General features: G+C 43.2%; 1 protein-coding gene across 1 annotated transcript in view; it reads left to right on the top strand.

The window, feature by feature from the left end:
• Positions 1 to 27,265, top strand: part of DOCK8 (dedicator of cytokinesis 8) — a 231,738-nt gene that overhangs the window by 140,323 nt on the left and 64,150 nt on the right. The window contains exons 15-26 of the mRNA XM_060102256.1: positions 673 to 790; positions 2,252 to 2,322; positions 3,407 to 3,545; positions 4,158 to 4,259; positions 5,799 to 5,894; positions 6,587 to 6,821; positions 9,609 to 9,773; positions 10,967 to 11,136; positions 14,011 to 14,106; positions 18,461 to 18,556; positions 24,672 to 24,821; positions 27,043 to 27,156. Of these exons, the coding sequence (XP_059958239.1) occupies positions 673 to 790; positions 2,252 to 2,322; positions 3,407 to 3,545; positions 4,158 to 4,259; positions 5,799 to 5,894; positions 6,587 to 6,821; positions 9,609 to 9,773; positions 10,967 to 11,136; positions 14,011 to 14,106; positions 18,461 to 18,556; positions 24,672 to 24,821; positions 27,043 to 27,156 (1,552 nt within the window). The remainder of the gene's footprint in view (positions 1 to 672; positions 791 to 2,251; positions 2,323 to 3,406; positions 3,546 to 4,157; positions 4,260 to 5,798; positions 5,895 to 6,586; positions 6,822 to 9,608; positions 9,774 to 10,966; positions 11,137 to 14,010; positions 14,107 to 18,460; positions 18,557 to 24,671; positions 24,822 to 27,042; positions 27,157 to 27,265) is intronic.

The following is a 27,265-nucleotide window of genomic DNA, read 5'->3' as shown; positions in this document are numbered from 1 at the left end:
AACGAAGAGCTGGCACGTCACAACAAAAGATCCCGCATGCCACAACTGAGACCCAAGGCAGCCGAAAAAAGAAAGTTAAACCAATACAGAAAGTCATGCCAATAAAACATGGAAACTACTGGGACTTCCATGGTGGTCCACTGGTTAAGACTCTGCGCTCCCACTGCAGGGGGCGCAGGTTCAGTCCCTGGTCGGGGAACTAAGATCCTTCATGCCGCGCAGCGTGGCCAAACTAAGATTAAAAAAAAATTTTTTTTTGAACTACTACATAACATTAGAAAGGAGAAAGAGGAGAACTGAAATTAGGCCATTGTCTATGGCCATGTGTTTTGTTTAAAATGAACTGAACGTTTTGCCTTCTTATCTTTGTATCAGACATATAGTTACCTCTAGGCAGATTTGCACATTCCAAGACATTCCAAGACTTTCTCAGCTGCAGCAGGCACCTCTGTCTGTGTAGCAAAACAGAGAACAATGTTGGTTATTATCAGATCACTGCAGCTGAAGAGGAAGAATCAACAGTAACTCACTCTCCAAAAGTAATTCACTTCAGAAAGGAAAAACTCCTTCAGAACAATCATCCCATGAGTGCAGGCTTTAGCATTCCCTGAAGAACTTGGTTAAAAGAAACTATAGACCTTACTGATTGGTTCCTCATCTTTTGTTTTCCAGAAACCTTCTCTATGTCTACCCACAGAGGCTGAACTTTGCTAACAAACTAGCATCTGCCCGGAACATCACAATCAAGATCCAGTTTATGTGTGGAGAGGATGCCAGCAATGCTATGCCGGTAATGAGGGAAATAAACATTTGCCTCAAACCAGGGTGGGCTGAACTTCCCTTGCTGGTTCACACAGACAAAATCAAGGGCTGATCAGCATAGAGTGTGTGTTGATTCAGGTCAGTATGACTGATCATGTGTAAGGGGCTTTGTGGCTGGTCCAGTATTGCTCCCAGGATACTGATGGGGAAGCAGGGTCAGCCTCAATCGAAAGTCTCTTTCCCAACTTATTCCACAGTGAGCTGGGAAATTTAGAAATGCAAATCATTTTAGAAGACTGAAAAATATCATGAATTCTTTCCATGCCACCCTAACCCAATAAGAAGTAGAAAGACAGGCCCAAGGTGTCAGCCATGCTTGCTGTACTTTCACATGTGCACTGTGGTACACATCTACCTAAGCCCCAGTCCACATCTAGAGATAAATATAATAGAAAGTACTGCCTATAATAATAAACATACACCATCTCAACACCTTCTAGGAATGGATCTTCATCCTGAGGTAAAATGTAAATCAAACAATAAATACATAATGCAGTGTTCCCTAAGGAACCCAAAATGCCAGAATTTGTATTTTTTTTAACCATCTGCCAACAAACGAGATGGTGGTTAGCTATTACTATTTTATTTAAGGTGTAGAATTCAGTTAATATACCTTTCTACGGAAGTCACTTTTTTCCAGTGCTTCCATTCTTCAAATATCCACTTTTAAAAAAAAAACCCATCTTTTTAATGTCCCACCTACCTTCCCAATGCAAGGCATCCTTTTGCAATGGTTGTGGGAAAGAAATCCTAGAGGAAGACTCCCCTGGTTCTCCCCACTCTCACCCCTGGCAAATCCATCAGGGCTGCCAGGTACAGCTGTGCAGATCCTGGTGGTAGCCAAGGTACCCAGCCAGGGATGAGTGGGGGCCAAACTCCAGCCTGTTCACCACTCACCAAGCCCTGGGACCTGGCATGGGCATTAGTGCATCTAGTAGGAAGGGCTCTTTTTTAATTTACCCAAAGGTGAGTCCACTTGTGAAGTCATGTGCCTTTAGGGCTGACCCAGGCCCAAAGAGGTGTCTTTTTCTAAACACCATAAACGTGTGGCCAGTGATGGTCCTGATGACCGAAGTGACCAGGCAAAAGAGCCTGGGAAAAGAGCCTCGACCAGGGATCTCTCACGGAGGGCAAAACTCTGTAACATTGCCCTGTAGTATAGACCTCTAGGTGAAGAGGCAGATGGAGAGAGCACTGGTTTTCTAGTCTCACAAGCCTATGGCCCTTGGTCACTGATGTAGCCACTGGGGTCTCAGTTTACCCTTCATAGCCAGTTCTTCTGCATCAGTTGGGCCACTTGTAGAACTCAGCACTCTTAATTTACAAAATGCAGCTCTATGAGACCAGAACCTCCTACTGGGCTAATGATCGTTGATTTGATTTAACCAAATATCACAGTTAATTTGGCCCTTTCTATACTGGTGAACAGGTCATCTTTGGAAGATCCAATGGGCCTGAATTTCTGCAGGAAGTTTACACGGCTGTTACATACCACAACAAGTAAGTATATTTCAGAGTTCTAAATATATGCCAAGATTGTTTTATTATCTCCTGGCTTTTCTGAATCCCCTAAGTGATTCCTCCTACCAGTATTTATAATTCAGGGACTAAGGGACAGAGGAAATCCATGCCAGTTCCCTGATTCTATGTTGGAGAACCACGATTTTTGCCATTAACTGTGTTTGGGAGAAGAACATATCTTCAAGAACCTAATATTGTTTTGAGTTTTCTGGAGCCTTCTACTCTAGTGTGATATAGAGAGGTCTTATGGTGTTCCATAAAGAGATAAATTTCTTGCCTTGCTTTGAGGTACTGGAGGGGCCAGAAACAAAATCCAGCCCTCCTTGGTCTGTCTCCTTGTCTTCTATCCACACCTGCACCACTACCTACTTTAAGAAGATTTAAGTTGACCAAAGGAGAAATGAAACACTCATTTTTATGTGGATAAATTGAGTCAGAGAATAATGTCTAAACTGTTATTCACACTTCCAGGTAGAACATCTGTACAGGGTCAGAGAAACTTGGCTTTGATCCCGGCCTGATAACCTTGGCCCATTTAAGTATTGAATACTTCTCTGAACCCACCCTCTTGGACTGGAATGAGGATTAAATGAGGAATGTACATGAAGCCCTTAGTAAACTGCCTGGGACGTCATAATTCAGTAAAATCAGATTCCCTTTCCTTCCTGCATCCTTCATTTGTTTCCCCCAAATCCTTTGATGAGTGCCGGCTGTGCACCAGTCCCTGTTCTTGGGGTAGAGATAGAAAAGGAGGTCACAGCAGGACTCCAAACCTCATCCTCTGTCCAAATTAAGTCGTTGGGTTTTTCCATTGTGTGCAGGGATTTTTTTTTTTCTGGCAAAGCTTTTCGTTTGTGAGCAGCCTTATATAAGTGAAGTGTATCCAGTGACATAAGCTTGGTCTCAGGACTTTAAGCTTAGGAGGAGACGGATGTAAAATGAAAAGTAAAACACCAAGCCGGCGAATTCTGAGGGGCAAAGGGTCCGTGGTGTTACAATTTATAGTCAGAGAAGCCATCATTCTCGCTAAAAGTTATTTGTGTATAATGTGCTCTTGAAACAGGTCTCCTGACTTCTACGAAGAAGTGAAAATTAAGCTCCCTGCTAAGCTCACAGTAAATCACCACCTCCTGTTCACCTTCTACCATATCAGCTGTCAGCAGAAGCAAGGAAACTCCGTAGAAAGTCTCCTGGGATATTCAGTGAGTTGTTTTCCACTTGCAGATTCACTCTGCAGTTGTTGGTGCATCCAAGGTTCCTGCAGAGATAAAAAGCTAAATTCTATTCACTTGCTTTTTGTCCTGTCAGAAGTAGCAAAATGTGCCAAACCAGATTACAGCAAAGAGCAGAGATGACTTGACTTAGCAAATGACGATTTCAGGAATGAAAGGTAGTGGGTGAGAGATAGTGAAAGAATACTCATTTGTAGAAAAGGCATTACAATGTCCATTATTTCCAAAGTTATATGCTTCACATATAAAAATAGCTCTTTTTTCCCCAAGGGGAAAAAGTTATTTCTTTACAATATATAAAAGGTAAGATAAACATTGATGTTTTCCAGATATACACACACATTGGCTGTAAAGAAAAATGCTACTACTTTGGCTCCAAAAGCAGTGAATCATTGATATTACCATCTCAGGAGCTCTCAGGGAATTTAAAATCTAAAGAACTTGACAGAAATTACTGCCCAAAAGAGGTCTGGTCAATATCTAATCATCATTTAGTTGCATTTGATTATTGTGAGCTAGATAAATTGCCAGAATTATATGCTGTAATAAATACCATTTTATTCTTTACATCATCTGTTTCAGTGGCTGCCAATTCTCTTAAATGAACGTCTTCAAACTGGCTCCTACTGTCTCCCAGTTGCCTTGGAAAAGCTGCCACCCAACTACTCTATGCATTCTGCAGAGGTAACCAGCAAGCTGGCCATCACCTGTTTCCTGTCCAGCCATGGTCTTGGACCACCTTTCCAGAGCCACTTCCCATTCCTTTATACATGACCAAGGATTCTCAGCATGTTTTGGGGAGCGGTCATCTGTCAGCACAGGGTGTTTTCTGTGAACACATTGTTCTGATAGGATGGGAGAAATAACTGGTTTTAAGACCTCACTAATTTAGATTATCACCAATTCAGAATGTTGGGTAAATACAACCCATACCCAGGCAGCATTACCTTGTATTATCTATAACAAAGGGGTTTACAGAATGGGGTATTTTAAAAAGGAAGGCAGGGCTTCCCTGGTGGCGCAGTGGTTGAGAGTCCGCCTGCCGATGCAGGAGACACAGGTTCGTGCCCCGGTCTGGGAAGATCCCACATGCCGTGGAGCGGCTGGGCCCGTGAGCCATGGCCGCTGAGCCTGCGCGTCCGGAGCCTGTGCTCCGCAACGGGAGAGGCCACAATAGTGAGAGGCCCGCATACAGCAAAAATAAATAAATAAATAAATAATAAGCATAATGAGTGCAAGGTCCTGGTGGAATTTGTTCACACTGGAGACTGTCTTCCCACCCAAGGTCATAGCTACTCCTCTGCTCTGCACATTGGTGCCATGCTGGGATGCAAGACCAATGTCTTCATATCTTCAGGTTCTGAAAAGATGATAGAAAAGCAGGCTTTCATGTGAAATTTTCTGACATTCAAATGTTTGGCAACTAATTCGACAGTTTCTAACACTGGGCCAAACAGCACCTGTCTGTGGGCTGGATCCAGCTTTGGGCCCCAGTTTGTAACTCTGTCTGAGATAGTTCCAAAGGTCCCCACCCCGTGCACACATCCTACCCTTGCAAGTAGAGTATGCTTCCTTCCATTAAAATGCAAGAGACACAAAACCCACACTCACATGGCCAGGTTTGCCAAGGCCCTCCTTACTCAACACTGTAGAATGACAATTCCCTTGAGATTTTAAGGCAAGAAATGGTCTCTGAGGACTACAGGGCTATTGATATGTAAATATTATAAAAGTCATTTTGAGTAATTAAAGCAGGAGCCTAGAAGGACTGCTACTTGGAAACATTTTGTTAAAATGGAACAAAACTGTAGTCGCTCAAAAGCATTAAAATTTCATGTCTTCTAAAGATATTCTACACTTTGTCCTGACTTTCCTGATTAATGGAGAAATCATTAGGATATTACTTTATGTTAATTCCTAGAATCAAGGATACCAGTGCTGGATGGAAGCTTAAATTAGATAGATAACTCGATTCAAACCCCTTCTTTCAGCATGAGAAAATGAAGGCCCAGAAAGTTTCATTGACCTGTCGAAGTGAAAATAATTAATTTGGTGTAAAACTGAACTTGAACCCAGGGCTCCTAACTCTAAGGCCAGTTATATTAGTTTTCCAGGGAGACTTATATTTGTATAACCCTGACATCTACTGTCAAGTTGCTTTACTCTGCTTGTTAGTACTGAGAAAAGGGAATTGAATTGCTAATTTGTTTTCTTTTAACACAGAAAGTCCCTTTGCAGAATCCTCCCATTAAATGGGCTGAAGGACATAAGGGAGTATTCAATATTGAAGTGCAAGCTGTTTCTTCTGTTCACACCCAGGTAAGGAATATCCAGGTCAAGTTTAAATCAGAACAGCAGGCTACTAATGAAGATGGGGTTCAGCAGAGAAACTTCTAAGGACAGTTCAATAAAAGATCAGTGAAAATCTTTGTGCCTGGATAAAACAACACCAAAAAACCCTTTTAGTTCTGTGTTGGAAGTTGCAAGGCTGTGAGGTCTTATTTGTTGTTTTCATAGAAAGACCTTATAAAAATGTTGGAGCACCTCGGCACCTGCACTGTTGGTTGAGAAGTTTCGTGGGGAGACTTCATTTAAACATTCTCCTGCTGTTGCTGCCTCATTTCCCTCTGTAATTCTGCCGTTTCTCTTCCAGATTTGTTGTTGTTGTTGTCCTACTTTCCTTCCTTTTCCTGCCACTGTCTGAGTTTTGCATCTGCCTAGACCCCTATCTCGGCAGTGTGTTTGCCTGGTATCCTTGCCTCTGCTTACAGAACATGTCAGAGTCCAGATTAATTTTTCTTCAGCTAATAATTATTGAGAAGTTCCATTCTGTGCACAACACTCTACAAAGAAATTCATAACCTGGTCCGAAACATCCGTGTCTTAGAACTTCTGCTCTGAAACACTGGATAAGAGGTTTTGCCTAGAAGGAGCTATCTGATTGTGTTTATGAATCCGCTGGTGAGCGTTGAGGGGATGAGACCCATGAGGCCTGCCATCTGCCTTCCCAGGACAACCACCTGGAGAAGTTCTTCACCCTCTGCCATTCCCTGGAAAGCCAGGTGACCTTCCCCATCCGCGTGCTGGACCAGAAGATCAGTGAAGCGGCTCTGGAGCACGAGCTGAAGCTCAGCATCATTTGCCTCAACTCCTCCCGCCTGGAGCCCCTTGTGCTCTTCCTGCATCTGGTGCTGGACAAGCTCTTCCAGCTGTTCGTGCAGCCCATGGTCATCGCTGGCCAGACAGGTAGGAGGCCTGGGGGCCTGGGAGGAGGCAGGCAGTGCCTTGTTTTATGAAACATGATTTTCCAGAAGTTCCGGGAGCAGGGCCAATGTGATCTTTCTGTTGAGGATGTGAGTCCAAGGGAAACCAAGTCCACTGCTATTTTTTTTTTTTTTTTGGAGATTCCCTGGATGTTTAAAAAAAAAGAAACGTTAATATAGGATGCTTAAAATTATCGGGTTTTTTTTTTTACATTAATGTGTTGAATGACTGAAGCCAATCCTTTAAATTCCATTCCTAGTAATTGATGGCTTTCATTTACCTCTAAGATATTTTTTGTTGACTTGACCAACAAGGGAATCCAATGTTTTAAAGAAATAAGACAACCCATATTAAATGGAAGGAAAGAAACTGTCTAAATGGAAATTCAATGTGATCCCTTTTTTATTGAGATAAAATGCACATACCATAAAATTCACTAAAGTGTACAATTCGGTGGTTTTTAGTATATTCACGAGGTAATGCAACTGTCACTACTATCTAATTCCAGACCATTTTCATCAGCCTCAAGTGGAACCCCATACTCCTGAACAGTCACCCCATTCTCCCCTCCCCTCAGCACGCAGCAAACGCCCATCTCAAATGCTTACTTTTAACAAATGAACACTAAATACAATGTGTAAGACTTCCTTTGGAAATAATGTCATGTAGGGCCTGGGTCCAGTGGTTCTTCCAACTCCTGCAGGGGTAGACTGGCTGCTGTAGGGCATCTTTGTTTGACACTATTTTCAGCTGGGCTTGTATTAGTCTGTGCTCTCCAGCCCCGCAGATAGCTTTGGGTACCATCCATGCTGCCGGTACCGTGCTTAGAGTTGTAGGTTTTGCAATAATAATCAAGAGCATACTGAACTTCAGAGGACTTACAATAAAATATAGCAAAGAAGAGCAGCATAGGACACAAGTCCTCAAATGGACACAGCTAAATACTGTTGGGGGGATGGCGAAGACACCCATCTGGGAGGATGAGGAAGGCCCCCAGGAAGAAGACTGCAATTGAGATGGCTCTGAAGGGGGGTTAGAGGGAAAGAAGCCAAAATGGGGACAGTGACTGGCAAAAGCAGAGAACCAGAGTGTCTGGATCAGAAAAAAAGTAGTTCAGAAAAAAGTGTCAAAAACCACTTTTCTGGGAGTGTCAGAAAAGAAGGAGATACCACTGTTGGGCCATGGAATATGAGTAAGTTGGTGGGGAGGGAGAGATGAACTTGTAGCCTAGGACACATGGGGGAGCTTTCAGAGCTAGGGAAGAGCGTGACCTCTGAATCCCCCAGTTTGCAGTGTATCCTGGGATGCATCTTCTGTGGCTCCACAGATAAGGCATCCTACATTGTCGGCTAACTTTCCACACGTGTAGCTGTGGCCTCTCCAGCTAGATTCCTGTGGAGTGGCCATCTGTACACTCCCTGGATTTCCTTCTACACCCTCCACGTGTTTGGTGCACTGCTTTGTAGGCCCCAGCTATGGAATGTAGACTTGTTCACTTGGCAAAACATTCATTCACACATTTTGAGCCAATATTTGGGACTCCAGGGTGTTGGGACAAGCAGAATAGGCAGAGGCAGTTAGTCTCCAAGCATTTATTCAGATCTTATCTGTGTCAGGCACCATGGAAGGCATGGTGGGGAGAGAAGAAAGTAGGAGAAATGCACTTGGCTTCCGGCCTATCAGACAGACAGAATTTCCCACTGGAAACAGTCCAAGAACCTTGTGATTTGGTGTCGTGTAAGCCTGGTACTGAGTGGTGTCAGAGGCTTCATTGAGGAGGTGGGATGGTGCTTAGCATCGAAAGGTTAGTATGCTTTTGTGGGTGGGAGCAAGCAGGGCTTCCTAGGTGAGGACAGCAGCACAAGCAAAATTGCAGAAGTGAGAAGCAGACGTGTGATGGGGACAGTATAAAGATTGCCTTATCTTTTTTTTTTTTTTTGCGGTACGCAGGCCTCTCACGTTGCGGAGCACAGGCTCTGGACGTGCAGGCTCAGCGGCCATGGCTCATGGGCCCAGCCGCTCCACGGCACGTGGGATCTTCCCGGACCGGGGCACGAACCCGCGTCCCCTAGCATCGACAGGCAGACTCCCAACCACTGCGCCACCAGGGAAGCCCAAGATTGCCTTATTTTAAGGAAGTTGAATTTGAGCAGAAGAGGGTACCAGGTGGGATAAGTAGGGTGGAGCCAGACTGTGGAGGGTTTGGAGCTCCTCAACAAGAGAGTGTCCACGGAGAAGCATTGTTTGTACAGGTCCAGGGACTGACATGATACACATACGTTTTTAGATTAATCTGTACACCAAGAATCTGTATTGTTCAACAGCCCATCTCAAACCATAGTGTGCATAAGGATGACCAGGGTATCTTGTTAAAATGCACATTCTGACTCAGTCGGGCCCGGGTGGGGCCTGAGATTCTGCATTTCTAATAAGATCCTAGGTGATACTGATGATGTCAGGACAGACCCCACTGAATAGCACCAGTTTACAGTGTGGTTTAGAGAGGGGAGGATGTCTGGACAGGCTCGCATCTTTGTCCTGAAAAACCACAGTGCTGGCAGAAGGAGGAAATGTGAAGTCCTTTGCAGTAAGCAGAGCTGGCATGCTGGAGCTTACTAAAACCACTCACCCTGCCCCAGGGGGTTCAGCCTGGTTCAGCCGGTCAGTGGTCAGGACTCCTTGTCACTGCCCCAAAGAATGTTCCTCATTAAGAATGTTCCTCATTAAGGACTCACTGCGGAGCTGCCCATTTTTCTCTTGGTTCCTCAGCCAACTTCTCCCAGTTTGCCTTCGAGTCTGTGGTGGTCACCGCCAACAGTCTGCACAACAGCAAGGGCCTGGGCAAGGACCAACATGGGAGGAACTGCCTGCTGGCCTCCTATGTGCACTACGTCTTCCGCCTGCCCGAGCCGCAGAGGGACGTACCCAAGTCAGGTAACGTCCCCCTGGCCCACCCCCGCCGCCCCCGAGTATGGGAACCTGGCGGGCAGCACACCCTCACCCCCGCCCCACAGAATTCACAATAAAATTAAAAGCCCGAAAGTTAAATTTTATCTTTCAGAATAAACAAAACTTACATGAATGCTGAAATTAAAAGTTCATGTCTAGATTTTTCTCTCTTGCTTTCTATCTGCCTTCCTCCCTATTTTTATATTCTAAACACTTGTTTTTTCTGCCTATTTGATAATTCCTCGCTGATCTTCACCCAGTCGGTACTTTCTGATTTAGCTGCAAATCCCTTCTTTTAAAAGCTGGAGAAGTGACAACAGATGCCTAGGATTTTAGGATCATAATGATAAGGAAAATAATATATATTTGATAGCTGTGGTAAGCAGTGGCCCCTAAACTTTTCATTATGAAAAAATAAATCCCTTTTCTCATTTCCCCCAAACTAAACTTCTGAAATAATAATTCATTTCTTCACTCTTTTTAATTATTTACATAGGTAATAATCAACCAGAACGTCTGGTCAGCACGATATAAAAAGTAGCATCAATAAGTTAACAAAATTCCAGGCTCTAACAAAGGAACTTGGGCATATTTATTAGTCCATGCAGCCTCATTTCAAGTAAACCTGTAATTTTAAATGTTTTTTAAAAATACTCATAATATTCATAGACTCACATAATCACCTTTGAACACATGTAAATACTTAAAGGTGAGAAACATTGCTATACAGTGTATACTTATTCTCATAAGATTCAGATGATTCCTTGGATTCTCAAATCTCAGAAATGCAACACTTATAAAGCTGTCATCATTTAAATATTAAGAAATAAAAAATATCCACATTTCGAGCTTGTCTTGAGAAATCAGAACCTCATGGGCTGTTTCCCCATGGCTATAATAAGCTGGAGAGGAGGAGCAGCCCCTGTCTTTGGATGAGGCATGTGTTTCCAGTTTACCACAGTCCTCACCGCTCCCTACTGCCTTCCACCCTATCTTTCCACCAAAACATTGCCTCCCTGGCCTCCCCTAGGCATTTGCTAATAAGACCCTAATTCCAAGACCTAATCTAGTGGGTTTCCACTCTACTATCTACCCCATCCCTCCTCAGTTCCTTCTCAAGTCCAATAAGTGACTCTGATCCCCTTTCTGTTTACATGTCTATACCTGGTGGGGTGCAGGTGGTCCCACTTCCCTCCTGGACCCTCGCTACCACACATACGGACGCACGTCTGCTGCCGCTGTGAGTTCAAAGCTGATGCAGGCCCGAGTGATGAGCAGCAGTAACCCAGACCTCGCGGGGACACACTCTGCAGCAGACGAGGAGGTTAATAACATCATGTCTTCAAAGGTAAGGAAGATGTCAAACCCTGGAAAGAGACATGGGCTTTTTTATTTTTAACTAACACTTGGAGAGACAACAAGAAATCAACCACTGCTGCTGCCCACTGTCTTGGTCAAATGCTCAGCTTTCAAGTTATTAATATTCTTTTCTTTTGAAGTGACTGAGATCATTCTGATGCCAGGCAAGACTGGCATTTGAACGTATGCGCGGAGTTAGTGAACTCTGGTGGGAAGTTTCTTGAGCATAGCTGGTTTAGCCCCGTGGAGTCGATGAATACCATGAGTTTTATCTTCAAGGAAAAAAATTTGGCTTTAACTGTTTTTGATGCCTAGAAAGACTGTTTTTTGTTTTCTTTTTTAATAACTTGCCTTTTAGATTCATTAACATCCATAGATAGATTGATTATCCCGTGTAAGAATCCCAAAGATCAAAGCCAAATTTATAAACAAAAACTGAGATCCTGGGAGGGTTGGTGACTTGCCCTAGATTGTTTCCCTCCATGAATTCTTTACGTTTTCTCATAAACTTTGTATTTTATAAAAGTTTTAGATTTATAGAATTATTGTCAATATATGACAGAAAATTTTTGTGTACTCAATGCATAGTTTCCCTGTTACTAACATTTTACATTAGAACAGCACATTTGTCACAATTAATGAACCAATATTGATATATTATTATTATTAACTAAAGTTTATATTTTATTCAAATTTCCTCAGTTTTTCCCTAATGTCTGTTTTCTGTTCTAGGATCCCACCCAGGATACCACATTAGATTTTGTAGTGACGTTTCCTTAGCTCCTCTGGGTTGTGACAATTTCTTAGACTTTCCTTGTTTTTGAGGACTTTGACAGTTTTGAGGCATACTGGTCAAGGATTTGGTAAAATGTCTCTCATTTGAAATTTTTAAAAATTGTGATATAATTCACATACCATAAAATTCACCCTTTTGAAGTGTATAATTCAGTGGTTTTTCATATATGTACAAAACTACCATGAATTTTTAATCTAAATTTTCTTTCCAGTTATCTGTGGCCTCAGGGTGGCTAAGCTTTTAGAATAATGTCATTTCCTCTGATGAAGATAAATCAAACTCTCTAGGTTTTGACATCATTCCCCTTACACAAACCACCCACTTGAGACAGTACGTTGTGAGACAGGAAATCTGGAGACCAGGGTTGGGTCTCGATCTGATACCACCCAGGCCTGTGGTCATGAGCAAGTCAATTCCTACCCTGAGCCTGATTTTCCTCATCTCTGTAGAAGTTCTGAACCCTGGATGAATGTAAGAATCATCTATAGATCCACTCCTAGAGATTCTGATGGTCTATAGGTTGTTATCATATGAAACTGTTGATATTCTATCCTTTTTGACTTACAGAATCAACGCAGGGATGTGCTGGAGCTGGTTCATACCAGTTTCTGAGAGCTGATTGTTAAATTTTCCAGAACTTTCTGAACCAGTTGTTAAACGCAGACATTATTAAAAATTAAATTATATAAACTAACAAATAAGTTATATGGAAAACAAAGGTAATCTAAATGCAGTGTTCTGGAGCAGAACAGGACATTAGTGGAGAGGAGAAATTGGTGAAATTCAAATAAAGTCTGTGGTTTAGTTACTAGTTAATATGCCAATGTTAATTTCTTAGTTTTGACAAATGTACCTTTTTTTTTTTTTTTTTTTTTTTCTTTTTGCGGTACGCGGGCCTCTCACTGTCGTGGCCTCTCCTGTTGTGGTTGTGGAGCACAGGCTCCGGACGCGCAGGCTCAGCAGCCATGGCTCATGGGCCCAGCCGCTCCGCGGCATGTGGGATCTTCTCGGACCGGGGCACGAACCCGTGTCCCCTGCATCGGCAGGCAGACTCTCAACCACTGTGCCACCAGGGAAGCCCTAAATGTACCATATTTATGTAAGATATTAACATTAAGAGGAACTTGGTGAAGGGTATCCAAGAACCACCTTTGCAACTTGTCCATAAATTCAAAATTATTCCCTTTTTAAGGGAGTACTCAAACTTCATCCCTTCTTAATTACTTTACTACATTTTACTGTTATCTATGTTCTTGAGGTTATTTATGCCTACTGTACAGTGGTTTGCTACTGCACATCTCTTTGCAACACCATATTCGGTAATGTCATGTTAACTTGAAATCAGCTATGATGGAAGCATTCACAAGCACAGAAACTGGCAGATTCTACCAATCAGCCCCTCCCCTTTGAGAGCTGGTTGTTAAGCATTTGCCAGCACACCCTGGATCAATTTTGCATCTAAGTCCTCTTTAAGCAGTATCTTTTCGGATCGCTGAGGGGAGAAGTGGTCGGCAGCTGTTATCCACAGACTTGATTATTACGGTTTCCTTTAATGAAAGTGAAAATATTAAATTCTCTCTGTGGACTAGGTTAAGAATTTTTAAATTATTCTGTAGTGAGGGGAAAAAATTTTGTCTAACTAGAAGTATCAAGCATGATCTTCCTTTCAGAAGTGGTTTTTTGACAATTTATTAAAGAGTGTTTAGGAGACTGGGTAAAGTACCATGCTAACCCACAGAGAGGCACTGTTCCCACACATTTTTTTTTTCTTGCTCTTCCAATTAAGTCAGAAAGTTGAAGGGACTGTTCAGGATTTAACTATAGGTGGCTACACACCAACTAACAGTGAATATCTCAGGAGCAAGTAGAATTAGGTGTAACTTTACCTTCTTTGCTTTGTTTTATGTTTATTTTTGGCAGTTGTTTTACCTTTGTAACCAGAAAAAAAAAAAAAAGAAAAAGAAATATGTTAACAATGAATTCTAAGCTTGTGATTTCCAGGCTGTTGGCTCATCTTTCTGGAGACCACTGTTGGTTGACTGTTGAGTCATGGTTTGTGTATTTCAGATGGCTGATCGTAGCTGCATCCGGATGTCTTACTATTGCTCTGGCAATAATGATGCTCCAAGTTCAACAACAACCCCAAGGCCAATCAGCAAAAAGGTACTGAACAGGCAGTGTGAGAATAATTTGCCCAGCCTCTCACTATGATTGAAAATAGATGCCATCAAGTACTCTCCTGTCTTGTTCCTGCCCTCCTAACACACACACACACACACACACACACACACACACACACACACACACACACACACACACACACTCTTTTGCAGCCCTGTCCCAGGTGCCCCATTTTTTGACCACCTAATTACCTACTAACTCAGTGGTTCCCCAACTTACTGTGCATCAGAAGTACCTGGGTGGCTTGTTAAAACTGACGGCTGGCCCTACCCCTAGAGTTTCTGATTCAATAGATCTGAAGTAGGGCCCAAGGATTTGCATTTCTGACAAGTTCCCAGCTGACGCTAGTCCAGGAACCACACTTTGAGAACCTGAGAACTGCTGTATTAGCTTCTTTTTTGGTAAAAGGAGAGCTGGGGACAATTCATCCTCAAAAAGTGAATGGCAATAATTAGGTATCATTTATTTCAATATGATATCAAACATGAAAAGCCTTGTAATTCTTTCCAATCAGCCTTCCCTCTGAGTTCAGAGACTTGACAAGCTGTTAAACTGCTCATCAGAAAGAACTCTTTATATTAAGAGGATTCTACAGTCGTCACGTCATGTGTGGTCCAAGGGGTGGAGGATAAAGAAACTGTCTGCCCCAAGTTTTCTCCTCTGCCAGGCACCCGAGAGTCTCACCATTTTAGTAGCTACTTAAGTTAAGGTCTTGAGTGTCTTTCAAGACCCCTATTAAAATGTAAATATGCTGATTGGAAGGATAACACAGGAAGCTCTTTGCAACAGCTAACACCACTGGGAAAGATGTGTTAAACAGCCATGGAGGTCATGAGCTTCAGCACAGCTCACTTTGGACTGGCTGAGGGAAAGATCAGGCATGGGGAGGCCCTAGTAGGGTCCAGTGCCTGCAGACTTGGCAGTAATACGGGCTCCATTTGTCTGGAAAGAGGTACCAGGAATTAATTCTAACAGGAGGAGTAAAAGAAGATGTCATGAGATGCTGAAAATAAATATTTCACTTACTTTAAATCTTAGCTTTGGGCTTTGCAGGGACTGGTTACAAGTACCATTTTCCTTCTTAAAAACCATGATTTGCTTACAGCCTGGCTTGCTTCAGGCAGGGCCTGATTTCTTCTGGGCACATTTGCCTTGTTTTGATTTTGTTTCTGGTCATTTCAATGACCAGAAGAGAATCATTTCATTTCAGAGGGAGGTTTAACCAGTGGGTTTCCTTAATAGCTCAGCAAACTGGGTTTAGCTGCTTGGCTATTTTCTGTACCCTCCGGAGCAAGGTGTTCTTGTAATAATGTTGCCTGGTAAGCAACATAAATTACTTTAAGAAGCGGCTTATCCTCCTCTAATCTTCTCTTGCCTTAAGATTCTGGCAGTCAAACTGACCTATTTTCCAGAGGTTACCTTTGAAGCTTGTGGAGCGTGTCTTCCCTACAATGGGAAGATCCGGGTGTAGCTGAGTTACATCAGGGCAAGCTTAGACCACCTGCTAGATTAACACGCAGCCCTGCACCTCTCTCAGATGGGAGAGCTTCCCTCATGTCTCACAACAGCACACAAATGTGTTCACGTGTATTGAGATTATAAAGGTTTCACTCGCCTGACAGAATGAAGTGGGACCAATGACAAGCTGAAACACTTCAGCATTCTCCACTCATCCATCAGGGGACGTAAATAGTTTGAATACCCAGACATCTGCACAGAGATTTTTCCATTTGTCTCCTTTTAGTATAGCTGAGTAACTCTCCAATTTTACTGTACATAAGAATCAGTAAATTGTGTTGTAGGCCTACTGTACACTGTGGGTAATTTAAAGGTTTGTCAAGGGTAAGCTTTGCTGTAATACATTTTTGCTTTGGGTGTTGACTTTAAAACTTCATTTCCACATACGCCAGTACTCTAGGATGTGATATTAGGGTGTTCAAGTAGTTTCAGCTTTCTTACCCACTGAGCAATAAAAAATGAGTTCATCTGTATTTATTCTAGATTTTATGGTTGTAAAATGAATGGAATCCACAGAAATGCCCAGACATCATTTTTGCTGTCAGTTAGGGTGACCAGCTATCCCAGTTTCTCTGGGACTTAGGGGGTCCTTGGGATATAGGATTTTACATTTTAAGACCAGGAGAGTGTTGACTGAAAAGAACGCACATCCTAAACGTTGAGAATTATGTTTTATTCAAGGACATTACCAAGGACTATAGCCCAGGATACAGTCTCTCAGATATCTGAGGGACTGTTCCAAGGAGGTAAGGGAAGAGCCAGGATATATAGGGATTTTTGCTGAAAAAAAAAAAAAAAAAAAAAAAACCCATGTAGTTGAACATCAAAAGATGTTCATGAAAAACAGACATCTCAGGTTAATGATTTTAGTGTTTTTCTGTGTATGGGAAGATGCGAGGGTCTGAGCTCATTGAAATTATTCCTTAGATAGGCATCTTAACTCTCTAGGGCCAAGTATCCTGTTTTTGTACATCCTGAATTCCCCTCAGGGTGCACCCTCTGGGTCTCAGTGGCTGATGGCTTGATGGTCTGGAAACATGTGTTGTTCACTGGAACAAGCAGGCAACATTTGTTGTTTACTGAAATGACAGGCAACATTGTCTTTGTCCACAACAGTCTCAGGCAAACTGAGATGAGTTGGTTGCCCTACCTTTAGTCTTAAACTTGTTCCCTGTCAAAGCTGTTGTCAAGAGTATTAACAAGTATCCAGATAAAGTAGGGAATGGAAAAGATGCAAAAGGTGTACAAAATCACCATCTGCTACATCTGCAGTCAGATGACTTGACAGGGGGGTGTAGACATAAAGTGGAGCATCTGACCCTGGGACAAAGAAGTATAGAAGTTGGGTGAGTTCAAGCTGCTACCCCTATGCCTTTTTTTTTTTTTTTTCTGGTACGCGGGCCTCTCACTGTTGTGGCCTCTCCCGTTGCGGAGCACAGGCTCCGGACGCGCAGGCTCAGCAGCCATGGCTCACGGGCCCAGCCGCTCCGTGGCATGTGGGATCTTCCCAGACGGGGGCACGAACCCGTGTCCCCTGCATCGGCAGGCGGACTCTCGACCACTGCACCACCAGGGAAGCCCCATCCCCCCTATGCCTTTTAATGCAGACAATCTACATTAAACGAGGTTTGATAAACCCAAACCTCGTTTCCCACAAAGCCATAGCAGGATTATAAAAACAAAAATTGTTCCATCTAGAACGGAGTTGAAATACCATCTAGACAGTGGTTTTTTTTTTTTTTAATTTATTTAATTTATTTATTTTTGGCTGTGTTGGGTTTTCGTTGCTGTGCGCAGGCTTCCTCTTGTTGCGGCGAGTGGGGGCTACTCTTCGCTGAGGTGTGCGGGCATCTCATTGTGGTGGCTTCTCCTGTTGCGGAGCACAGGCTCTAGGTACGCGGGCTTCAGTAGTTGTGGCTCACGGGCTCTAGAGCACAGGCTCAGTAGTTGTGGCACACGGGCTTAGCTGCTCCGCGGCATGTGGGATCTTCCCGGACCAGGGCTCGAACCCGTGTCTCCTGCATCGGCAGATGGACTCTCAACCACTGTACCACCAGGGAAGTCCTAGACAGTGGTTCTTTGATTGAGGTCCCTGGACCAGCAGTGGCAGCATCACCCGGGAACTTATTAGAGATGCAAATTCTCAGGCCCCACCCCAGACCTACTGCATCTGAAACTCTGGAGGTGGGCTCAGCAATCTGTTTCTTAACAAGCTCTCCAAGGGATTCTGACACACATTCAAGTTTGAGAACCACTGCTACCAACTGAGTTTATAGATGAGAACATGGAGGGTAAGGGGAGGAACAGCTTACACGTGGTCACACAGAGGGTTTACAGTGGGGCCTGGAAGGAAAAGAACAGAGTCTCAGTTCTGACCGCTACCCAGGAATGCTTCCCCCATAAAATGTATTAGCTTCACGCCCCTGCCGAGGCCATTCCTTCAAACCCAGCTCTCCAGTAAGGTTTAGAAGCCCCATGTGCACAGGTTTCCAGTGACTCAGAATGCTCTACTGCCTTTTCTTTTCAAGAAAGGATTAAAAATACACTCCTGCTGTGCCCCCTTCCTCCCTCGAAACTCCTGCCTGTGTTTGTGTGGCTCTGGGGATTTGGGATCCACACAGCCTTCTCCTACCTACTTAAAAGGCCTTCCAGTCTCAGATTATGTCAGCATTGACTCTGCCATCCATTGTGGTCTAAGACATCTAGGACACATACTAACAAGCTATTACAATTGGGAAAAAAGAAGAGTGGGGTCGGCGAGTAAAGCACCTAGTACAGACCATCATTACGTAAGTGTAATGTTTTTGTGTTTGTCCAGCATTTCCATGAGGAGCTTGCCCTGCAGATGGTGGTCAGCACTGGAATGGTGAAAGAAACAGTCTTCAAGTACTCCTGGTTCTTCTTTGAGCTTCTGGTGAGATTCTTGCATGTTTATATCTGTGCTCAATAGGGCACGAAAAGCAGACGGGCAGTGAGGTTTCCCATAGTAGGAACTGACATCTTATCTACTGAATTGCTCCTGCAGAAAACCTGGGACCGTTCCTTCGGTTTTAACTCTCCCTCACCCCTTCATCCATCTTCCACCAAATCTTACTGATTCCACCTTGAAAACCTACTTCCACCTGCCGCTTCTCACCAACCTTCACTGCTCCTCGCCTAGTCAAGCTGCCATCATGTCTGCATTCGCTTCCTCTTTGCCCACCTGCATTCATTTGTGCCCTCTGCCCATCCAATCTGCACAGGGCAACTCAAAATTAAGCAGATAATGACACTCCCCTCTTTAAAACCTTTCAGTGATTTTCAGTGTACTGGAAATAAAGCACACATTTTTCTCATGGCCTAAAAAGCCCTTGGATGATTCTGTTTCCCTTCATCTCTAACTTTATCTTAGACCCTATTCCCCCCCTCATTCAGCCACATTGTTTCCAGTTTGGTCCTTTGAAGATGCTGAGACCTTTTCAGCCTCAGAGCCGTCTTAAGATTCTTTCCCCTGTCCGTACCTTTCATGCCCCCCACATACATACACACTTCGGGAGTTCTTCTCTTTAGGTTTCAGCTTTAATGTCGCCACTTCTGAGAGTCCTTTTCTGACCACCTTATACCATAATATGTCTTCCACTCTATTCCTCTCCTTTTAAACACCCTCTTTATTTCCTTCCTAGCACTTATCACAATTTGTAATTGTTTTTCTCTTTTGCCTATTGGATTTCTAGGATTGGGGTCTATCTTCTTCATTATCTTATCTCTAGCCCCAGAACATGGCTTGGCATCGTACAAGCACCAACTAATATTTGTTGGGGGGAAAAATGAAACTTGTAAAACTGTTTACCTGCAACTTCTATCTGTTCTCTAGCAGAAAAGCAAAAGGTACAGCATAGTCTTTAATTTAAAAATAAAGAGAATAATAGTAATACCTATTTTATACTAGAAGTGAAAGGATTTTGCCACAAAGCCACTAGAATAAGCATTTTGTCAATGTGGATAAATTGAGATGCATTGTGAAATGAGGTTAAATGAAAAAGGTATGAAAGCACAGACACTAACTACATAAAAATGCACATACAAACAATCCAGAGGATAAATAGTGGATTGAGATTTAGTGATAGAGTCAGCTTTATATTGACTGGGTTCTTTGCTCTGTGACACTGTTAAAGTGGATAATTTTTTTTTGAGAGAGATGGTAGGATTTTCACCTGAGCTCTAGTTTATCTATGTAAGTTCAAGCCCAAGTAAAAGAGAACAATACTGAACAATAAGACATAGAGGACAAGAGGGTCAAAGGAAACAAAAATAAAACATACATTGGGGAGGAAATGGGAAGTAGTGTGCAACAGAGTTAAAAAGAAGTGAGGGGGCTTCCCTGGTGGCGCAGTGGTTGAGAGTCCGCCTGCCGATGCAGGGGACACGGGTTCGTGCCCCGGTCCAGGAAGATCCCACATGCTGCGGAGCGGCTGGGCCTGTGAGCCATGGCCGCTGAGCCTGCACGTCCGGAGCCTGTACTCTGCAATGGGAGAGGCCACAACAGTGAGAGGCCCACATACCGCAAAAAAAAAAAAAAAAAAAAAAAAAAAGAAGTGAGGCCCATGCCACAGAAGCACATCCAGGTTGCAAATCCCTTAGAGTTTCACCAAGTTCCCACCCGTCGTATGAGAAAGGTATTGCTAGCGAGATGTCTTTTCCAAACACAGTCCCAGATGCCTGCAGCAGAATCACCTAGGGTGCTTAGTGAGAATAAAGCAGATCTGGAGCCCCTCCCTAGAATACTGAGTGCAATGAGGAGGGGGAAGCCGGCGGTGCATGAACCTGTCTGCCCAGGTGCCCTCCAAGCATGCTGAAGATCCACTAGTCCACAACACCTCTGCTCTGTGAGTTCTGAACAGAGCTAAGGGTCTCTATATGCAGCCAGCACCAGGAGTTTGCATTCTAAAAGACAAGCTGATTCAGGTGGGTGGCTGCAGCTCACAAGTCTTGGAGCAACCGCATTGGCAGTGAGACATGAGCTTTGCAATCTAGCAGGAAGAGGCTGGCCATAAACTCTGTCTTGAGGCAAGAGGAGGATCAAAACCACCACTGTGTGTCCAGTACATCTTGTTTCTATGTGCCCATCCTACCACCATCAAGTTTCTCCATAAAGAAGATTTACTCAGGTGGTAATCCATCTATAGATAATTTATACAAATAATCTTCAACTGAGTTGATCTGCCATGTTGCAAATTTTAAAAGACATGATGCAAAAACTCACTTTGACATTGTGGAATCTCTTAGAAGAGAGTCCCAAAGGAAAGCAGTATCTCAGTTCAAAGATGTTTCATGTCATTTACTCACACACATGCACACATATGCACACACTTCACCTAATCATTCTTAGATGTTATTTAGTGGCTATGTATTATAAGCTCTATCATGAGCAGTTATCCCCGGTGCAAACACAGGACCCTGAAGCTAAGTAGGGGTTTGCCCAGTCCTCTCAGCCAGGGAGGGGCAGGGCCTCAGTTCCGCAATGCTCTAGTCCAAATTCTGTTCCTCTGCCATTTTGCTTCTCCTTGGAAGCTTAACGTGACAAAACATTTTCTTAGCCTAACGTATTAACAACCTGCAAAACCTTTGTATTCTGAAGTCAGCTTTAATGGAGTGCTGCAATCACTATCCCATTCTCAGTAGGCATGAACTCAGCATTGCTAGCCCTAAATGGCTCCTCGTGGCATCTTAGAGCTCTCTTTCAAAAGCAAGTTTGCATTCTCTGCAAATGTAATGATACTCTGTCCTTCATATAATACCAGTGACAGCTGGCATCCCCAAGGAAGGAAAAATAATAACACCTAAAATGTGTTGAGCATCGATATACATGCTAGGCACCCTTGTAAGCATTGTAAGCATCATCTGGTTGAATCCTCAGACGACCCTCAGTCAGGAGCTTTCCATCATCCCCAGTTTACAGATGCGGTTGGAGGAAGGGTGTAGGCTGTAAGAAGTCTCCAGGTCTGCCAAAGACTTCATCAGTACCATTTCAGTGCCCCTAACTGCAGGGATCTGAGAACCATGGAACAGGTGAAAACTGCTGTTGATCTTGCACATTTATTTACTAGGACTCAGTAGGCTCAGGGAAGAAAGCAAAAGCTAAAGCTGATAGCCCTCCTTCCTCTAGGAGTCCTTTATGGTAAACAGATGCAGAAGCTGGAAAGAAAGTCCTACTGATACGAGTGCTTGGAGGGGGTTGGTCAACATGCAGATCACCCAGGATACTGACTACCCAGTCGCCCAGGGCCCTGCAGGTTATAATTAAGTCTGTCAGGGTCCTCGCAGGACAGCATTGGCATTGCTCAAAAGGGTTAACTGAAAAGCATTTATCAAAGGGACTTTGCCCAGGGTATGTGCCAGGTTACAGGAACAGATAAGGGTTGGTGAGGCACCCTGGGAGCAGAAGGTGCTGGAAGCATTTCTCTCTCCTAGCTCTAAAGAAGCAAGGGTATGGAATAGTGTAACTGGGGGCAAGAGAAAGCTGAGCCAGAGAAGAGGGTCCACATGACAAGGAGCTGGCATCTTAGAGAAACACTGCCACTGCCAGAAGCATGCTGCACAGGGATGAGGGCAGTGGAGTGGATGTGTACCTGCACCACTCCTCCCGCCCACTGGTCCCCTGATGGTGCCTCCCATTTGCCAGGTCCAACCAGATGCCTAAGTTCAAGGAGTCCTGAATGATGTAGTCTATAGGGATCAGCTTCCCAGGGCTCAGAGATAGATGGAGAAGGGCAAGAAAGGGAGCTGGAGTTTGCATTTGGAGGCAAATGGAAACTATCAGCCCCAGCCAGAACTTTGCAAGGAAACCGATCTTGGACCCAGACAGGACACCCAGTCCTCCATGCATTGCTTTTGCATTTGCCTTACAGATGCCTAGGAAGTTGTTGCAAAACCAAAACAGTTTTTTCCCAAGAAACTTGAGGAGAAAGGAGTGACAGCCTCCTTGGGCTTAGCCAACAACCTGGGCAATTTAACACCCTTTAGTTGTATTAATGCCCACGTGCTAATGAACAACCACTTTGGCATCAGAGCTGTTGAACACAATCCTTGGGCAGATTTCACACTTGCTAATGAATAAATTCCCATGCTTCTAGAAACTGCTGAGCCAGACTTTGGGGATCCAGAGGTAAATGGTGACCCAGTTTACCCAGGACTTGAAGTTCTACACCAAGGGGTTCTTGGTATCCCAGCTTTGAATGGGTCACAGAGGCCAATATGGAGGAAAATATTTTCCTGCCTTATCCCACACTACAAATAACGGGCCAAGTCTCCACTACTATTTCTACTGGGTGTTCCTCTCTTGAGATGCAAAGAACATAGTAGTTGGCAAGTAGCTGACAGTCTGGCAACAGGCCAATTGTTGGAAGTATGGTATTGTGAGGATTATCTATTTGTTTGTAGGATGGCCAAACTCAGCAGGCAGGAGCCGAACACAGCAGTGAGTTCTAAAAGCCCAGTGCTGGAGTGGCTTAGGCAGCAGGGAGTCAGGAGCAGGTAGCTCTAAACAAAGGGGCCTCGTCTTCCTCGGTCCTTTGTTAGGATCATAGTGAGAGAGGCATTTTGTCAGACAAATATTGGGTCCAGTTCCCACCTCTCATTCAGGTCCTCCATCAAGTACATGTGACTCTGTGGGGTACAGACACTTTAGTGTGTCCTGAGCCAAGAAGGACTCTACTGTGAAGAGAAACTGTGGTTCTTACCCTGGGCTTCAGGATTTTATGTTCTTAGGTCTTCCCCAAACTGGCTATGGCATTATCTGAACACAGAAAACACATTTACCTATCTGTATGTTTTCGCTTCTTAAGTTACCTCTTCTGTGTTTTGTTTTGTTTTTGTTCATCTCTGTTAATCTCAGTGCTAAAAATATTGCCACCCCTGCATTCTTAGAAATGTTAGTGCTGTTAGTGCTCTTGGGAGTGAAAGTCATTTTCCCATACACTGTCTTTGTCCCCTCTTCTTCCAGCCCTGACCTAGTGGGTCACCTTCAGGCCAGTGTGGGTGGTTTAAGTTCCAGGGCCATTTCTTTATGCAGTGACTCTCAGACTAGCGTGGAGGCATTTATGGAAAAGGTAGGCACCTGACCACACAGCCTCTTCCAGCCTTTCCCGTCAGACTGTTCCTACTAGCTCTGGGCAGCTTCCAACAAGACGCAACCTCAGGCTGTATCAAAAGGGCGTGTATTGACCCATAATCTCCTGGGCCAGGAAGAAGTCCAAAAAATAAGCATGATTTTGACTTAAAATTGTGGTAGGCATTGAGCTGGTATTGTACTAGTCATAATACAGAGAATCACTGATTGATATACAGGTTTTTAGTTAAACTACATATACATTAAATATGTATTTTAAATATATAATTATATAATATAAATGTATACATATATATGTATATTTAGCAAGCTAGTCGTATAAAACTCAGAACATAATTTCTCCTAGAGGTAATGTTCCAAGCAGCGGTTAAGTTTCCAGCTAGCATACTATAGAATTGCTTCTGGAAAAACTGTTCTCCTGTTCAACTGGAAACTTGACATAAGATTACCATTTCTCTCTTCTTCTCCTTACTGTAGTTTCAGAGACAGAAATTACTTCAGTTCACATCAAAAACAGTCTCATAAACACTTCCTCTTTCTTGAATGTGTTGTGTGCCATGATAGGGTGGTGCCTCAGTGGCCCTAGGGGCCCAGTCTAGGTCTGCCTTCCTGGTTGAGAGAAAGGGAGTCTTGTGACACCACAGCTAAAGAATTAGGCTCCCTGGCTTTGTCAGCAGCAAAAAGGGAGCCCCTTGACTTGGGGTCAAGAAGGGGGCACCCTTCCCACCTCCTGCCACCATGGTAACCATCCGGGTGTCAGGAGCATTTTTCAGATCAGAGCCTGCTTGGGCAACCAGCAGCACAGATAGAGTGTTAGAAAGTCCATTGTTAATGAGCTTTTCTTCCAGGCTTTTCCCCTTTTCCACAGTGTACAAGCAGGTCACCAGTTTCCACATTGACATTTCCCCTATCTTCTCTGCAGGTGAAAAGCATGGCCCAGTATGTACACAACATGGACAAACGGGACAATTTTCGGAGGACTCGTTTTTCCGACCGTTTCAAAGATGACATAACTACTATTGTTAATGTGGTCACCTCGGAGATTGCAGCCCTTTTAGTAAAACCTCAGAGGGTAACTGTGTCATTTTACTCTTTACTTTCTGAAATTTTTTACCTTGGGCATATGTTATTTTCATAATCAAAGAAAAATAAGCATCATCTTAAAACAGTAATTAAAATGTAACTAACATACTGCATAACAACTAAATGCAGTATGTTATACTGGACAGGACCCTGGGGTGGGGCTGGGGACTGCTAGCAAGAAATTACAATATGCCGCATAGCACAGGGAGGTCAGCTCGGTGCTTTGTGACCACCTGGATGGGTGGGATAGGGAGGGTGGGAGGGAGGGAGATGCAAGAGGGAGGAGATATGGGGAGATATGTGTATGTATAACTGATTCACTTTGTTATAAAGCAGAAAATAACACACCATTGTAAAGCAATTATATCCAATAAAGATGTAAAAAAAAAAAGAAATTACAATATGGAATTGCAATAGTTTAAACTGTTGTATCAATGTAGCTACGAGAGATAATATTCTTATTCTTAGGAAATATACCCTGAAGTATTATGAGGTAAATGGGCATGATATTTGCAACCTACTCTCAAATGGTTCAGAAAAAAATTTGTATATGCAGAGAGAATGATAAAGCAAATGTAGCAAAATGTCAAGTATTGATGCGTCTAGTTAAAGGAGTTCTTTTTACTATTCTTGCACCTTTTCCTTAAGTTTGAAATTATTTCAAAGTAGAAAGTAAAAAAATATGTAAAATGAAATAAAACAAAATTCTAAAATTTGAAGCAGAATTTAAAATTCTATAAAATTTGAAGCAGCAGTGATCATTATTAATACCTTTATCATTATGAAGAATTTGTATGCTACCATACAAATACTCAGGAGAAGTATTTGTATGGTAGCATACAAGTACTACAGGTAGCATACTTCTCCTGTACTAAGGAGAAGAAATTTCCATTATGGTTATTTCTTATGGCAAACTTTGTGAGAGCGGCAATGGTGTCTCCATTTTGGCAGGCATGAAAAATGAGGCACAGTGAGGTTGATACATTTTCCAAAAGTCACACAGCTAGCAGCAAAGTCAAGACTGAAGATTCCAAGCCCAGAATATTCAGTTTCTTAAGGAGTGGTCCATGTGGAGGATGCTAAAAGCATGAGGACTTGCCACTCCATGGTAACTGTGGAAACTACCAAGTCTCCATCCATGCCAGTGGCTGGTCAGCTTGGCCTGAATTTGCAAACTGTACATGATAACAAGAGGAAAATATTTTAAAATCATATTTTCAATAGTGTCAGAGCAAATTATAATTCTGAGAATAAAGAACATAAACATGAAAAAGTGAATCCCCAATTGCTCTGAAGTGCTGTGAAAATCCCTCATAAATATGAGCACTGAGAAGTAATACAAACAAAACCATGGCCTCAATTCATGCAAGAGTTTACCATGTATGACTCTGACCTCTCTTAGGCTGAGAATGCTAATTGGAGAAAAAAAAAAATCCTGGGCTTCCCTGGTGGTGCAGTGTTTGAGAGTCTGCCTGCCGATGCAGGGGACATGGGTTCGTGCCCCGGTCCGGGAAGATCCCACATGCCGTGGAGCGGCTGGGCCCGTGAGCCATGGCCACTGAGCCTGCGCCTCTGGAGCCTGTGCTCTGCAACGGGAGAGGCCACAACAGTGAGAGGCCCGTGTACCGCAAAAAAAAAAAAAAAAAAAAAAAAAAAAAAAATCCTTAAGTAAAAACTGGTTCTTTTATCTTGATTAGATTTTCTTCAACAGTCCTTACAAATTAAGAGTCTATCTCATTGAAGATAGTGAATACATTTCAAGTTACTTTTGCCAAAACAGTAGTTACCAGAATTGAATAAATTATAGTAGAGCAATATAAAGGAATATAAGAAATATGAGAAACCAGAATGTGGGAAAATGTTCATAGTATAATGTTGAATGAATAAATTCAGGACCCTGTTGTAGATAGAGAATGAGCTCAATTATATACAAATAAATATGCACGTAGGAAAAAAAGCCTAGAAGGAAATGTATCTAAATATTAACAGTAGATAAGGAATTACTTCATTCAACACTCATGGCATCAATTAAGTTCTAAATTATATTTGCTATACTTTTGCAGGGTTACCTGCTTTGCTCAGTAACTTCCAGAGGGACACTGGCTAAAAACATAGGACCTGCCTCTCCCAACTTTCCCATCAGAGACCTGGGAGTTTATGACCAGGGTTTACCACCAAATGATGTGGGTGTTTGTATGTTTGTTTTTAAGGAAATTGAACAGGCGGAAAAGATCAACATCAGCCTGGCTTTCTTCTTGTATGACCTCCTCTCACTCATGGATCGTGGCTTTGTGTTTAACCTCATCAAACATTATTGCAACCAGGTGAGTGTTCCCTCAGACCCAGCCCTGTTGTTCTGGTTCCTTCCCATCTGATGTGATGCTCATTGCCGTGGCATGTTCTTTTGTTCATTGCCAAGTTAGACAACTTGAC

The sequence above is a fragment of the Mesoplodon densirostris genome, chromosome 6 (genome assembly GCF_025265405.1).
Source record: "Mesoplodon densirostris isolate mMesDen1 chromosome 6, mMesDen1 primary haplotype, whole genome shotgun sequence".
Lineage (NCBI taxonomy): Eukaryota > Metazoa > Chordata > Mammalia > Artiodactyla > Ziphiidae > Mesoplodon > Mesoplodon densirostris.
This window is presented reverse-complemented; position numbering and strand designations above follow the sequence as displayed.